The 16182-nt window shown below is 36.0% G+C and overlaps 1 protein-coding gene and 1 long non-coding RNA gene across 2 annotated transcripts in view; both read right to left on the reverse strand.

Moving 5' to 3' along the window:
- The window catches only part of LOC149479319 (uncharacterized), a 267645-nt gene that overhangs the window by 119847 nt on the left and 131616 nt on the right, over positions 1–16182 (reverse strand). The window lies entirely within an intron of this gene.
- Positions 1–16182, reverse strand: part of LOC149479321 (lachesin-like) — a 64073-nt gene that overhangs the window by 6060 nt on the left and 41831 nt on the right. Inside the window, exons 4-7 of the mRNA XM_089707964.1 lie at positions 6362–6473; positions 5947–6026; positions 5655–5788; positions 4532–4734 (exon numbers count right to left, since the gene is read on the reverse strand). Of these exons, the coding sequence (XP_089564090.1) occupies positions 4532–4734; positions 5655–5788; positions 5947–6026; positions 6362–6473 (529 nt within the window). The remainder of the gene's footprint in view (positions 1–4531; positions 4735–5654; positions 5789–5946; positions 6027–6361; positions 6474–16182) is intronic.

Here is a 16182-nt window from a genome sequence, read left to right on the forward strand (position 1 = left end):
AATTTCACGACTATATCGCTTTTATGCCAGAAATAACGCTTAGGTAATGTTTTGAAAAATACTTAACGCTTGCTTTTAAATGTATTAAATTTTAATGAATGTATGTTATAATAAGTTCTGCCAAATAATTATTTTTACACGCTTATGTTTTCTTAATATGTACCTATATTTGTATATTTGTATCTAACTGACTCTTTAAGACTTAATTTTGAACCACTTTAAACAGATGAAACAGACAGATTTAATACAAACTTTGTACACTTATCGATCGAAATACGATAAATAATCCTACTAATATTATAAACTAGCTTACCGCCCGCGGCTTCGCCCGCTTTGTCTAAAACCTAATAAATTATATACTAAAACCTTCCTCTTGAATCACTCTATCTATTAAAAAAACCCCATCAAAATCCGTTGCGTAGTTTTAAAGATTTAAGCATACAAAGGGACATAGGGACAGAGAAAGCGACTTTGTTTTATACTATGTAGTGATGATGAGAAAGTTTGTGAGGATGAGTGTGTGTGTGTTTGTTACTCTTTCACGCAAATACTACGGAACCGATTACTATGAAATTTAGCACAGATATACAGAGCAACTTGGATTAACAAATAGGATATGTTTTATCCCGGAAATACCACGGGAACGGGAAGTATGCGGGTTTTCCTTTGAAAACGCGGGCGAAGCCGCGGGCGGAAATCTAGTTATTTATATTATTAAAGTGCTTTATTTTTTTAGTTTTTAGGTATTTATTTGAATCTACTATTGATTCCTAATTTCGGAATTAAAGATAAATATTGACTGAAAACGTTTTGCTCTTTATAACGTTGTGCACACAGTAAAAATAGGTCAAATTTTATTTCATTGTTGCCACCTACTCGTTTTTAATTTACAAAATAAAGTCGGAATAAAAACAAATACTATCTAACGTATAATTTAAAACATGAAATGTTTCAAACAATATAATTAATTTATTGAAGCTAATTTTACGCATCAGTCTTTGTTTTTCGCTTTCCATTCTATTTATTTACGTCAAAGGCAAAAGTTGTTTTAACCCATTTAATTCATATTAATAAGAATTCGGGGTTTATTTGTACATCAATTAAATATTTTAATTTAACTTATAATTAAAGCCCAAATACAGAACTACAGATATCGGCTGTCTGAGAAGTTTGTGTTGAGTCAGTGGAGTATTCATTAGGCAATTAAAATTTGCTTTAGAATTAATTAAGTTTTTTAAGCTCCAAATAATTTTCCGTCGATTCAATTATTAGTAAACAATTTTTCTTTTTCTAGTTATTCTAATTAAAGAAAAACAAGTTTCTTTTTTGACAATAAGGACTTTCAATTCAATTTATAAACAATTAATTTACCTATATTATTTAACAATTATATCAACAATTTTACGTACACTATTACACGAATAATGTTTGGTGTCTAAGCGCTATTATCTTAAGATACCAATGAATAATTATTAGCGGAAGAATTTTGTTTCTAATTTCATTTCTATTAACATTAATAGAAGGGGTACCTACTCAAAATCCAAGTACTTTTAAAGGCCACTATTCATATTTTATCAATATCTATGTGGTTTCTCAATAGACCATCATATATTTGGAATCTTTCCAAAAATATTTCAACATTATACGAAGCACTTGGCTTTAAAAGTGTATCATGGCTATTATTTAACACTTCAGTGATAAGATTCCAATGACCTACTTTTACGAGTTTTATTTACCATCAAAAAGGAAAACATCTCTGGTTTCCCCAGAAATAGGAGGAAATGTTAAGCCTCCACTTAACCGAACAAATATATTACAGTGGAGGGAGCGGTTTAAATTACCCCGTCTAGGTTGGAGTAGTGTGCGTTCACATTGCTAGAGTTATTACGATTTTAGTTGTATTTTATGTGTAAATTAAAGTGGGTCAAAATCGAGTCTTATTCTAATAACTAACATACAAAGATATCGGCGAAGCGAATCGTGTCAAATAGAGAAACTAATGCTACGTTAGATAATGATGAAAGCATACGTAACGTCCTATAAAACAAAACCTCCACAGCGTCTGTCTGTTCTCGATAGATATAAAAAAGTGCAAGTCGGATTAGCGAAACTTTACTTTTTTTCCTTAAATTACACCTTTGAATCGCAATATTGTGTTAGTAAAAATATTTAGAACTACATCTTGTTTAATATCTCTATGAATTTGAAAACTTTGCCATCATTTGATCACCATCATCATCATTTGAAATACATGTCGCTATTATTAATAACAAATAAAAACTTATATGAATTACTGTTTTTATATTGGTTTTATTTTCATTTAATTATTCTTCCTTTTTTGTGAATATTCTAAAGATTCTATGAATATTTATCTACGTCTCTACGAATACGCTAGCAGAGAGACTCCACATACCTCAGTTTACAGTAGAAATACCTAGCCTGAAACAATAATACATGACTAGCTACCTCTATTATTATCTGCACCAATTACACTGCAATTACCTTTGTTTAAGTTATCATTAAATAAATGAACGCAGTTATAATTATGTAAGTAACCTACGTTAACATTCGTATGTGAAACTGAACACGTGGTGCCTATAATTTTGATTAAACTTAATCGAAGTAGGTTTCTTTGAAACAAAAGTTAAGGTGAAAGCGAGAGAAACAGGATATCTGGAGGGATTCTTAAATGGAGACTAATTAGAAATTCTCAATATGATAACATCTATCTAATTTACAATCACCAATCAGGAAAAAAAATATGTCTCTATTTTCATATGATATTTGCATGAATTTAGTAATCAAGATAGATTCAGTAATCATAACGATATTGTTCTAAATGTTCGACCTTGACCTTAGCTATAAAAGTTTGTGATGAGGTCCAAGCTACTAAATTTTAACAGCATTAAGGCTTGATATGAAAGAAAGAAAGAAAGGATTTATTTCAACTCACACAAGCACACAACAATAAACATTACAAATAAATATGGTATTTGATTAAACGTATTTAATGTTTAGTTTATTTAAGTAAAGTTTTGCGTCTGTATTATACACATCTCGACGATACAAAAAAGTCGCATTTATAATTTGATCACAAATTTTTATTTTCAACAACATCGGTATACAAACAGAACTGACTACATATCACTCGCAGTAAAACATAAATTAGGCCGGGAGCACATGTTCGAAGTTACAAAGTAAAACGATGTATCTGCCCCTAATTCGGTACAAAAGCTGTTACAACCGCCATGAACATCAAAATCAATGGACGGAGGAAATTGGCCATTGGCTTTTATGTAACGTCTAATAAAATACGTTTTTAATCAACGATCGAACACGTTCGACGTTCGTGAATTTCTTATTCCTTAATTATGGAAAGATAAATCTGGTTAAATTTTGCGAAGGAATTAAACGATTCATTGTTCTGCTTAAATATAGTCTGCTTAATCATTGTAGAGTGCCTTCTTATTCTTAAAATTAATGTTCCTATGTATAAATATAATCCTTAAAAAATGGTTGTCTGTAAAGTCGGTTTACTGACGATAGTTGAACGTGACAACGTCCGATTGTGCTTCTTTGTCGCTTGTTCCGCGCTCTCGCTTGCACTTCAAGCTTTACATGGAACGCCTCAGAGCGAGGTAACGCCGCATGAGTCATGTTTTTTCGTGCGTGCAGCTGGCTCTATCGAATTATAAGATGTTGTCACGTCAAAATATTATAAATGCGATAATAGTTTTGTCTGTCTATCTGTTCTGCACACCTAAACCGCAAAACAGGCAACGCCGACGGAAATTTAGAAATGGAATAACTACATTACTGCAATACTAGTTTTTTCGATTCTGTGGAGAGAATAGCAAATAGCAAGCAATAATTATAATTACTTACTTCTCCACTTATTTACATTTTAATCCATATACATTATTATACATGGTACTCAATATATTATTATATTCTAAAGTGTCATAATATTATACACGTGTATCTTGAAATCTCTTGAGAGATCTTAGATAGAGGACACTGATTATTCTATCTTTCTTCAGTTAAAGCTTAATAACAGTATCGATCGCACAGGTTATTAAAAAGCCCTCATATAGAAGGTCATAGAAAACTGATTATCCAAGTTTGACCCTGAATAAAATGGATTAGTTAAATAGGCAGAAGCATATGTCTACATCCCACAAGGGAGTACGTAACTTGGCTCAAGTGCCTCCTAAAGTTTATGTCTGATTGGCATTTAAATAATGAACATCAGTTACCAAACTTCACATCGCTTCAGTAAAACGCTGTATCTAAACTTTCTAAATCTATACTAATGGATGTCTTAAGTAATTACGAAACATATCTGCCGTAGGAAGATTAATATCAATGCATATCTCACAGCAAGATATTTCCAAATCCTTACGACATCAGCACCATCAAAAATAAACACCAAACATTTCTCAAATGTAAAAATTCTTCAATACATTCGTAATATTTTCCATCAAGTAAATCATCTACTGTTTTGCTGCTGTTAATATAAAGAACAAATTACCTGTAAATGGCTGGTCAGGGTTAGTTGATCTGTTTCCACCAGCACTCCTCCCCGCACCTCATCCAAGGGGGTACTGCTATTGCCTCTATACCAAAAGAGTTCGGGAGTCACTTCTCCTGGGTTTAGATGTAGCACAGAACATTTGAGAGACAGAGTCTCCCCTGTTTCAAGGAATGTTTCTTTGCTCATCCTTATTTCTGGTGCTGAAAGAAAATAATGTCTTAATACTTGATATACAATTTCCTATAATTAAGTAAGTCATACTCTCATAATTAGAATTTTTATTTATTTAGAAAGGTTTAAAACAACGATACTCTGTATAAAGAAACGAATAATAAAATAGGATAAACATCATGAAATAATCGATAATACAAATAATTAAGTTTAGAAATGAAATACTGACTCGAATATTATTAAAAGTACAGTTATAAGTTTGCATAAAACACAATTCAAATCTGAAAGTAAAATAAAACTGGAACGATCGTCTCAAACAATTCTAAAACTAGCAATACAAATACAAGGTTTAAAGTATGAAAATATTATGCATAAATTCAGAAAACTCTATTAAATAACACGAATAAAACAAGACATTTCAAGGTTTTGTAAATTACAAAACACTCTAGAGACTCAGGTGTTCATACACACGGCTTTGTGGCTGCTAAATTATTACCGAGTTTTTTGGTAAAGTCTAATTTAACTTTAGCTTATAAATGGTGATTATTAATTTAAAGTAAGTTATTATAATTGATATTGATTTTCGTTTATCCAGTCTAGGCCATAAATCAATTTATGAAACGGGTGGCATGTTGTCTGTGTTGTATTTGGTAGTTGTTTTAATATTTGATTTGATTATAAATATTGCGTTGTGTTCTGGAATAAATGATTATCTATACGTTATTTTTAAATTTGTCATAGCAACATGGTAAATCGTTATCAGAAATCTATAGGTAAGAATATATTCCTATCTCCTTTTTACACATACATTTTTGAATGGTCGACAAAACTAGACGAAGTATAGATTTAGCCAATAATTGCTACGTTCTGAAGATAGTATTTGAAGCTTGAAATCGAAGAACGTTGGAATAAAATATATTTTATATTATATTTATATTCTATCACTTACCATGCACTATTAATTTAAATCTCCTTAACATAGGCGGATGTGTTGATACATGGCAACAATAAATGCCAGAATCCTGAGTTTTTGCATATGAAAGTGACAATTTCCAATTTTCACCCGCTAAATCCACTCTGTACCTAAAAGAAGAAAGTTTTTATGATCCAAGTTCGTAAAAAATAATATAAGAAATTAAAGTTTTTAGTATTGTCGGTCTCGAAGGACCTATTTGAAGAATTTGTTATTTGTTATATTTTTATTCATTTTGAATGTAAAATATTATTTATAACATACGTACCTCACATCAGCGGTGTATGTGTCAAGATTTAACGTCAACAACTCCAAGTTTTCATCATCAGATACCCTCAACCAGGATACCTACAATACAGAAGAAAATAAAGAATGAATAAGAATGTGGTATAAAATGGTACTGCGTGTCCTATTTGCTTAGCCATAAATATTTTACGACATAATTTGTCGAATGAGGTCCTTAAAATGTTCGAATTAGGACAAAATCATGTACATATTTCGTATTTCTGATTATTATATTATTTCTGATTAGATACAGTCGATTCTTTTGGCTTGAATAAACTCTGCTATTATATTTAGGAACATAATATGGTAATAACATATTTCCAGATTTAATTTTTTATTAACTAATAAATCAAAATATTTAAAAAACAATAATAACTCATTAATAACAATAAACTTACAGTTTTATCTCTCAAAGAAGACACCTTGCAATCGAACACCACGGTCGACCCAGTGTCTGCATTGATTATAGTATCCGTGTTAAGATCTCCTTCGAACGATGGTGCTTTGAATCTATAACAAAATAAATGTGTGCGTGTACTAGTGTACACACGTAAGTAGTGAAACTTCTTTATGACCTTATTTTTCAAAAAATAATTTACTATATGCAACTTTACAGAAATGCGTAGAATCACGCGTGGTAGGGATAAGAAAAAGATGGCGCGTAACGGAAAAATGTCACGCGTAACGAGAAAATGTTACACTAAATTTTTTTCCAACCCCGATAAAGAAGTTTCACTTCAATAAAAAGGTTGGGAGAGAGGTTTCTAATTTTTTTAATTCAGTATTATATTAATGAACCCTTTCAGCATTTTTCCGTTCTAACACTAGTTGTATATTCTTAAAAAATTATATATCTTATACCTATTCTCTACATTGTTAGTATACTTCAAATTCAATTATTTTATAACAAAATAATCTTAAATTAATTTGTCACGTAATCTTAAAACATGTTATACACTATTATTTCTCAAAGTAACTAAATAAAAGTCATTAATAATTTGCTAAAACTTCGCGTGCTCTAAGAAAAAATTCACAGTATATTTACGCCAACATATCGTTTTTAATGGGCCATAAATATTGAATTCTTTTAGAATTAATTTAAATTTCAGTACAAAATGCCGGAGCTTTGCGAATATATTTCAAGGTTTAAACAAGAATTTTACTTAACTTTATTAGTACCGAAACTATTTCAGAGGGTGAAATAAATACTTTTACATAATTGCAAATAGAAAACGATATTACTTTATAACTGAATATCGTATTAATTTGACGTCTTTATTAACGAGCCGCATTAACTGAGAGGAAAGTAACCCTGATTATTATTATAAAGATAGTAAGTTAAATACACACTTCAGTAGAAAAATTATTTAACGAATGTTTTGCTAGAATATTCTTTACAGTATAAGTAAGCAGAGGATAATTATAATATGTAATTCATGAACGTGAATAACTAGCTGCTCACTGTGGCTCTCTCAAGATTTTTTGAACCCAACACAGGCGAAGATAAATCCGATCAAAGTAAAGTTAAAAGTAGTATAACCAACATGGCCTTCCTCATCTTCTTATACCTTTAAACTCAGTCTTTTCTCCTACCAAAGAAGCAATTCTCTTTGATCCGACAAACGCCCACCATTACGCTCCAGCCCATAACACGCTTGACATTGGACACAAAACACTATGAGCACGTAAAAGCAGCACGTAACTGTATGCACTATGCATGTAGCATTTGTTTGCTTTTAAGATTACTGAGCTTCAGGCCAAGACAAATGGCAGACGAATAGAATAACGCTAAGGAATATAAACTGTTATCGCTAATTATTGACATAAGCTCACGCCATGTAGGTAATGGTTCGGTCACACTAATACTAGCAAAACATCATACGCTTATGTCAATTAGTATCCATAGCGGATTGTAATCCTTTGCGTTTTGACGTTTATCCCGGCCCTATGCTCATAACACGCTTGGCATTGGACACAAAACACTATGAGCACGTAAAAGCACGTAACTGTATGCACTATGCATGCATTTGTTTGCTATTAGATTACTGGGCTTATCCGCTGGGACGTCGAGTATAACACGCATTTGGAAGGACGTGTGTGCTGATGCGTTATTATTATTATAGCTGTTGCCCTGCGTGTTCAAATTTAAACTAACACAGGCTTTGGTTTCTACAATAATTATATTATTTGTTTAACAGTTCAATAAAAATGTATCATTAGCGTCATCAGTAACTTTAAAATATTTTTTACAGACTTCCATCACTATTCCTATATCGAAACACAAAATGTTATTTTACCCTTGTGCATGACAAATTCGATCTATCTCGTATAGTATGGGATTGAATAAATTGTTCTACAAAATAGCTATTTATATCATTTCATACTAGCTGATCCGACAGACGTTTTCTTGTCTTCGCGTAAATAATTGTAAAACGTTACGATAAAATAGTCGACAGTATAGCATTTACTTAAATTTCTTGAGGATTTATTTCATAAGAACACGTCAAAGTAAGAATTATCGAAATCGGTCCAGTCTTTCACGCGTGATGCCGTGACCAAGGCAAATATAATTTTGGGGTGTAATGGCTGTCTACCATCTCTCAGCCAAAGCCAACCTCACCTGCTCGTGGTGCACCCTGCTAATCAACGGACGAGGCTCTGGCGTTTTCCCTACAGTGGTAGAGCTACAGCTGCATACAATTATTACATTTGTATGTAGCACAACTGGGCTGTAGCTTGTCCGGGGAGGTACCACTGTCTCACTTAACACCGGCGTGAAGCATTTATTTTTTTTGCGTTTCGCATGAGTTCGTGAGACTGCCGGAGGCCCAATCCCTATCCCCCTCAAACAAAATAATATGGCAGCGGTATTTAAAAATGGACTACCCCAGGAGGGTACCAGCATCAACGATGCCGGAGAATCCCTCCCCGAGCGTGTCCGCTCGGGCTGCCCCGCGTACTCTGGGGGGGGCGAAATTCCGCTCTGTCGTACCGCTAGGATGAAGAAAAAAAGTAGGCTTTCTGCGGCAACCCCCACCACGCTTTTTTCTGTGGACTTTTGTAACGTTAGGGGGCTTCACTCAAACCTTCAGGCTGTCCACCACCACCTAGAGACAGCTAAGCCGGCCCTACTGTTTTTAACGGAGACACAGATCTCTTCCCCTGCCGACACCTCGTACCTAAAATACCCGGGATACGTGCTGGAACATTCATTTGTACCGCGCGCCGGTGTGTGCGTTTACGCTAGGGAGGACATCTGCTGCCGCCGCCTTGGAACCATTGAAGGCAATAACCTATCCATACTGTGGTTACGAGTTGACTGCGATGACCGTCCCCGTATTTACGCGTGTCTATACCGGTCTCATTGTGGAAACACCGAAGTTGACCGGCTTATTGAGCATGTTCAAGGAACGATTGATGGTTTATTACAAAGGGTCCCCTCCGCTGAAATTGTAGTGCTAGGTGACTTTAATGCCCACCATGTTGAATGGTTAGGATCACGAACCACTGACCACGCGGGGCGATCCTTTCATGACTTTGCCTTGTCCTACAGCCTAACGCAACTCGTAACTTCACCCACGAGAATTCCTGACGTAGAGAATCATACTTCGTCCTTGTTGGATCTTCTGCTGACCTCTCATCCGGACGACTACCAGGTAACCGTTGAGGCTCCTCTCGGATCATCCGATCACTGTATGGTACGAAGTGTAGTGCCCGTCACCCGCCAATCTCGAATGCGAACATCCAGCTACCGTCGTGTTTGGCACTACAGGTCAGCCGATTGGGACGGGATGCGCACTTTTTTTGCATCCTACCCTTGGAAGCAAATTTGCTTTGCGTCTAGTGATCCTAACGTTTGTGCTGACTCAGTCGCTGATGTGGTTTTGCAAGGTATGGAACTCTATATTCCTAACCTTGTGATTCCTGTTGGTGGCAAGTCCAAGCCCTGGTTTGGGCGTTCATGTAAAACGGCATTTCGTTTGAAGCAAGAACGCTTCCAAGCCTGGGCAGAAGCTCAAGCAGTAAAGGATCCTAACGTTAGACGCCTGAAAAAAAGTTACAATGCTGCTTCCAGATCTTACAAGAACAGTATTATAAAGGCAAAGTCAAAGTTTATTGAAGGCATTGGTAAGAAGCTGACACAGTACCCATCAGGTACTCGCGCTTTTTGGTCCCTTGCCAAAGCTATTCAGGGCAACTTTTGTAAACCAACGTTTCCTCCACTGCGCAGGGATGACGATACTCTGGCCCACACTGCTAGAGACAAAGCCGAAACTTTGGCTAGTTTCTTTGCGTCAAATTCGACTCTGGATGACGAGGGAAAGATTCCGCCTATAATACCACATTGTAAAAGTACTATGACTGATGTGAAATTCACGCAATGTGCCGTGCGAAGAACCTTACTTTCTCTTGACATTCACAAGTCGAACGGACCTGACGGCATTCCAGCGATAGTGTTAAAAACATGTGCTCCTGAGTTGGCTCCGGTTCTAACGCGCCTGTTCCGGTACTCATACACCACTGGTACTGTCCCAAGCAGTTGGAAGACCGCCCTGATACACCCGATCCCTAAAAAAGGCACACGCTCGGACCCGTCAAACTATAGGCCGATTGCGGTTACCTCCTTGCTCTCCAAGGTTATGGAAACCATAATCAACCGCCACTTGTTGCGTCACCTAGAAGATCACCAGTTGTTAAGCGACCATCAGTACGGTTTTCGTAGAAGTCGATCGACTGGTGATCTTTTGGTCTATTTAACGCACAGATGGGCGTCCGCCATTGAGAGTAAGGGGGAAGCTATGGCAGTTAGTTTAGATGTTGCTAAAGCCTTTGATCGGGTGTGGCACAAGGGGCTCCTCTCCAAACTGCCTTCGTACGGGCTCTCTGAGAAACTATGCAGTTGGATATCCAGTTTTCTCAAGGCACGCAGCATTAAGGTCGTAGTCGACGGATCGTGCTCAGAGCCACAGCCTGTGAATGCTGGTGTCCCGCAGGGGTGTGTGTTGTCGCCTACGCTATTCCTTCTTCATATCAATGACATGTTGCAAATACGTAATATTCATTGTTATGCTGATGATAGCACTGGCGATGCCACATACTCCGGGCACGCAGGAGTTTCTCAGAAGCAGGTTGATCAGTATCGGAACGAACTTGTGTACGAGATTGATAAAACCCTGGACGAAATCTCCATTTGGGGTCAGACTAATCTCGTTAAATTCAACCCGTCAAAGACACAAGTGTGCGCATTCACCGCCAAAAAGAAGCCGTTCTTGGTGACTCCTCGGTTCCAAAACACTCTCCTCAAAGCCACGCCAAATATCGGGATTCTCGGTGTTGACATTGCGAGCGACGTCCAGTTCAGGGGTCATTTGGAAGACAAGGTCAAGTTGGCCTCTAAGAAACTTGGGGTGCTCGCTAGGGCGAGACAGTATTTCACGCCAGCTCACCGCCTGCAACTCTATAAGGCACAAGTTCGGCCTCATATGGAATACTGTTCTCACCTTTGGGCTGGAGCGCCCCAATACCAACTACTTCCTTTTGACCGCCTGCAACGTCGAGCCACTCGAATCGTCGACAAACCCGAGCTAACCGATCGGCTCGATCCATTGGCACTGCGGCGAGATGTTGCGTCTCTGTGCGTATTCTACCGCCTGTACAATGGGGAGTGTTCCGAGGAACTTTTTGGCTTAATACCGGCTGCCAAATTCCACAATCGCACTGCACGGCATAAGCTCAAGTACCATCCGCACCACCTGGATGAGTGGCTCTCAACAACTGTGCGCTTCTCACGGCATTTCTTGCCCAGAACAACAAAACTGTGGAATAGCTTACCATCTTCGGTGTTTCCATCTGTTTACGATATGGATGCCTTCAAAAAAAGAGCCTATGCGTCTCTCAAGGGCCGGCAAAACAATCGCAAGGGTACCTAGGTAACGTTGCAATTGCTATGGGCGGCGGTGAACACCTTACATCAAGTGTACCGCCCGCTCCTTTGCCGGTTGTAGTAATAAAAAAAAAAAAAAAAAAAAAAAAAAAAAATAGGGATTCATTTTTATATATTTCTATGTAGATACACACATAAAACATAAATAGTTTAGTTTTATTTCCAGCCGGTTACCTATCCTGTTAAAAAATCAGGACACTCATTGTTGCAGTAAACATACTAAATAGCAGTTCGTACCTATTATTGATCCCCGATCCCCGACACTACATACACATTGTAGTGTCACAGATTGCAGACTATGTAATTTCTTCCGAGGCTTTACTTTTAAAATTTTTTGAAAAAAATAGCAGTTTATAATAATTTGGGTTATTAACACTTTAGAAAGTTTTTTTGTTTTATTTAACACTAGCTTTCCGCCCGCGGCTTCGCCTGCGTTTTCAAAGAAAAACCCGTTCGCGTAGGATTTCCGGGATAAAACCTATCCTATGTCCTTTCTCGGGTATCAAAATATCTCTATACCAAATTTCATGCAAATTGGTTCAGTAGTTAAGGCGTGATTGAGTAACAGACAGACAGACAGAGTTACTTTCGCATTTATAATATTAGTATGGATAAGGAATGAGAAGGTTATATTATATTCACTACAGCTCACAATTATCAAAGTACTAGGAGATTATAAATGACGAGCGTTACAACTGAGCTAGTAAGCTGTAGTCTGGAAAATAGAAGCCTTTTATAAATATTTAAAATTTAAATGCGCTACTCAAAGCAAATCCCTTTAAAGGAAAGTTGATAATGTAGATTTATAAAATACAGGTTTAGATTTATTTTGGCTTAAAAAGAATTGCTTTTGTATGAATATTTATGACCCTTTGTAGCACAATGTATGTAAGTAGGTTACTGTGACCAATGAACTGTATTTTTTAATAAATAATAAAGAAAATCCAATTTACTGCTAATTTTATATTTTGTATATTTATTTACTAGCAGAACTTCGCGGTTTTGTCCGCATTGCTCCGCTCCTATTGGTCATAGCGTGACGATTATAAAATATAGCCAATAGCCTTCCTGGATAAATGGACTATCTTAACCAATCTTAACAGTAGAATAAATTTTCAAATCGGACCCGTGGTTCCTGATTTTAGCGCGTACGAGCAAACAAACAATTAAACATTTCAGCTTTATAATATTAGTTGATTTATGTTGTTAAATAAATAGATTATAGGTACTTTTATATTGTTTATTTTAAACGCTCATATACGAAATAAAAGTTTTATTGATCAAACAATAGCAGTAGCATTTAACATGAAAATCGGTCAATTGCGAGCCTTGTGCATCGAGTGTCAGAACAGTAAAGTGCTCTTACAATTGTTATACTTTTTAGATGTCCATTTTAAAAGGTATTCAACAATACTTTTGATATTTTTTTAAACTTAAAATTAGACAAACGAGTAGGTATGTGGTGGTAAGCGATTCCACAGTCCATAGGTGACACCGTGTCTGAAGATAAGCGTGTGTGTATTTGAGTGATACAAAATTCAAACTCAAGCATTTATATTTTGTTCAATTAAGTTTCAATAAGACTTCTTTTGAATCATCATAACATATTTTTAACATTTAGCACCGATACGGAACGCAGTATCTATGGAGAAGAACCAGCAAGAAACTCCAAAGTTGCTCTTTTTAAAATGAACTCATCGACTACAGAACTACAGAACTTAATTAGATAAATATAGAAAAAAATTTGGAAAATCCAAAAGTGCACGCCTCATAATTATTTTTTAATAAATATTTATTAATTATTATTTTTGTTTATTTAATAACAATTAAACCACATCGAATCAGACCCTGAAAAATGAAAGGGTTCTATTCCTGAGCATACTCAAGCGTAAGAGAAAAAAAAAGACTCGATTAGTAAAGTATTTCGGTCGCTATCGTGTTAACAAGAAAAAGGATCCGCACATACAGACACACGGACGTCCAAGTCAGAACTTTTTTAAACTGTTTTTTAACTAGTTTAAATAACAAAAATGACATCAAAAATATCATGAACGTTAAAAATAGTGTTTTTTTCTTAATATGTGTGTGTATGTATTATCTTACAAGTGCAATGTATGATACATAAAGACATTTTAAGTTTGAAAAATCAGATGTTTTGCGCGAAGTGACAGTAGTACCCACCTCAACGCTTCGCTTATGAGGCGTGCAATTATTTAGTATTTCAAAAACATGGAATTATAATATGCAAAAAGAAGAAAGATTCAAAGAAGTATTTCCACTAAAATAACATACTTATTTAACCTACAAATATTTATTTTATGAACCCCTTTAAACACAAACTTAATACGAAACTGTTTAGTTATTTAGGTTGGAAACAATATTTTCTTTGAAATGATTAAAATCCTATATCGAATCAAAACTTCGCACATCGGATTAAAGTTAAGCTGATTTGAGAAATAGCTCAACGATAAAAAGCTACGAAGCGATAGGTATAATTCAAAATTTAATACTTAAACAACTGCTACGTAAAATATAAGGAATCCCGGTTTATCGTAAATTTTTCATAAATATTTGACTGTGCCGCGCGGTTTTACCCGCATTGCTCCACTCTTGTTGGACTAGCGTGGGTCCGGGAGCCAGCAGCAGATTTTATGACCAAGTTCCTCTCAAGCGGTAATTAGTAAAATGCATCAAAGTATAGTATTATGAAGCCTCGTGAACGTCAGCTGGAGCTCGGTTGGGGGGAAGAGCGGTTGTAGCCTCCCGTATCAGCTGACGGTTTTTCCACCAAGATACAGCCAGCTGACATATATATTTATCCACAGTTACATATAAGCTATCATCAGGTAAATTTTTGTTTGAGAGGAAATAACGGAAAATAAATTTTTCTTTAAATTTAACTTTCATGTTCGAGACACCAGCTGACGTATAATACACCATGTTGTAACCAGCTGACTATTTTTTTTCGTTGAGATATTGGGTTAGCTACAATTTGACAAATTTTTAGCTGAGAGGAAATGAATGAATGAATGTATTTTTTTTCCTATGTGCGTGGGAGGCTACAACCGCTCACCCCCCCAACCGAGCGCCAGCTGACGTTCACGAGGCTTTATAATACTATACTCTCATGCGTCTGACGAATTATCTCTTGAGAGGAAATAGTTAACCAAATTTGCACCTGGCTCCCTAACCAATACAAGCCTATAGCAATCCTCCATAAATGGGTTATCTAACACCGAAAGAATTATTCAAATCGGACCAGTAATTCCTGAGATTAGCGCGTTCAAACAAATAAACAAACAAACTCTTCAGATTTATAGTATTAGTATAGATTTCTCTTTCATTAATTAATCTGATATACATTTTTTTTATTTCCTGCAAATACCTAATTATATCAACGTCAGTTACGTTATAAAATCAAGACATTTCCTAAGCAAAAAATTGCACAGTACGTCTCAGGAGAATTTTCATATATTTACAAGCCCAGAGCTGCAGTAATTTTATTATAAAACACTCCTTAGAGTCTACACTAATTGGAAAAGCTCAGTGATTATAATTTAAGCTGTAAGTGTAGCCAAGCCTTTGTTGATTTCAGTTGCGAAATGAATATTTATAATTTTGATCTAACCTTTTTGTCAAGGAAGGCTATGGGAAGCATTATAGTACAAGATCCCAGGGCCGCCAGACAGAAAGTTATTACTTATCTTCTACGGGGACTCATGTTGATGGAATTTCACTTATCTCGATGACTTTTTAATAATTTTGAGAGCTTTAAAGCGCCTGTTAAACAAAATTGTCCACAGGAAGTGGCTGCGAGTACTGACATCTTATTTTTAACTGTATATTCTAAAACATATGTGAAAATCAGCCATGAGAAAATACGTAAAGTAAGTACCTACTGTTTTTATGAACCTTCATCACCTGGAAATTGGCCCATTGACTGAGCTAGCAGGTAGACGTAAGATGATAGCACATACTAACACTACCCAATCGTCCACATTTCATCCGTCAGAAAATAGGTGAGGTCTAGCGGCCCTGCCCCCCTAGTCAAGTGGCTTTCTGTTAGCGTAGCGTTCAATAGAATAGACTACGAATGTATGAGATTGACGTAGGCTGTAGTCTGTAGATAAACGTATCTACAGCTTACGTCAATCTCATACATTCGTAGTCTATTCTATTGAACCGTGAACGCTACGCTAACAGAAAACCACTTGACTAGGGGGGCTGGGCATCTTACTCTATTACGCTACAACCATAAGAGCGGAGCAGCTATGA

This window comes from Colias philodice, chromosome 20 (genome assembly GCF_061535455.1).
Source record: "Colias philodice isolate Cphi_HAF_F1 chromosome 20, ilColPhil1 Martin Lab GWU primary, whole genome shotgun sequence".
NCBI classification, from domain to species: domain Eukaryota; kingdom Metazoa; phylum Arthropoda; class Insecta; order Lepidoptera; family Pieridae; genus Colias; species Colias philodice.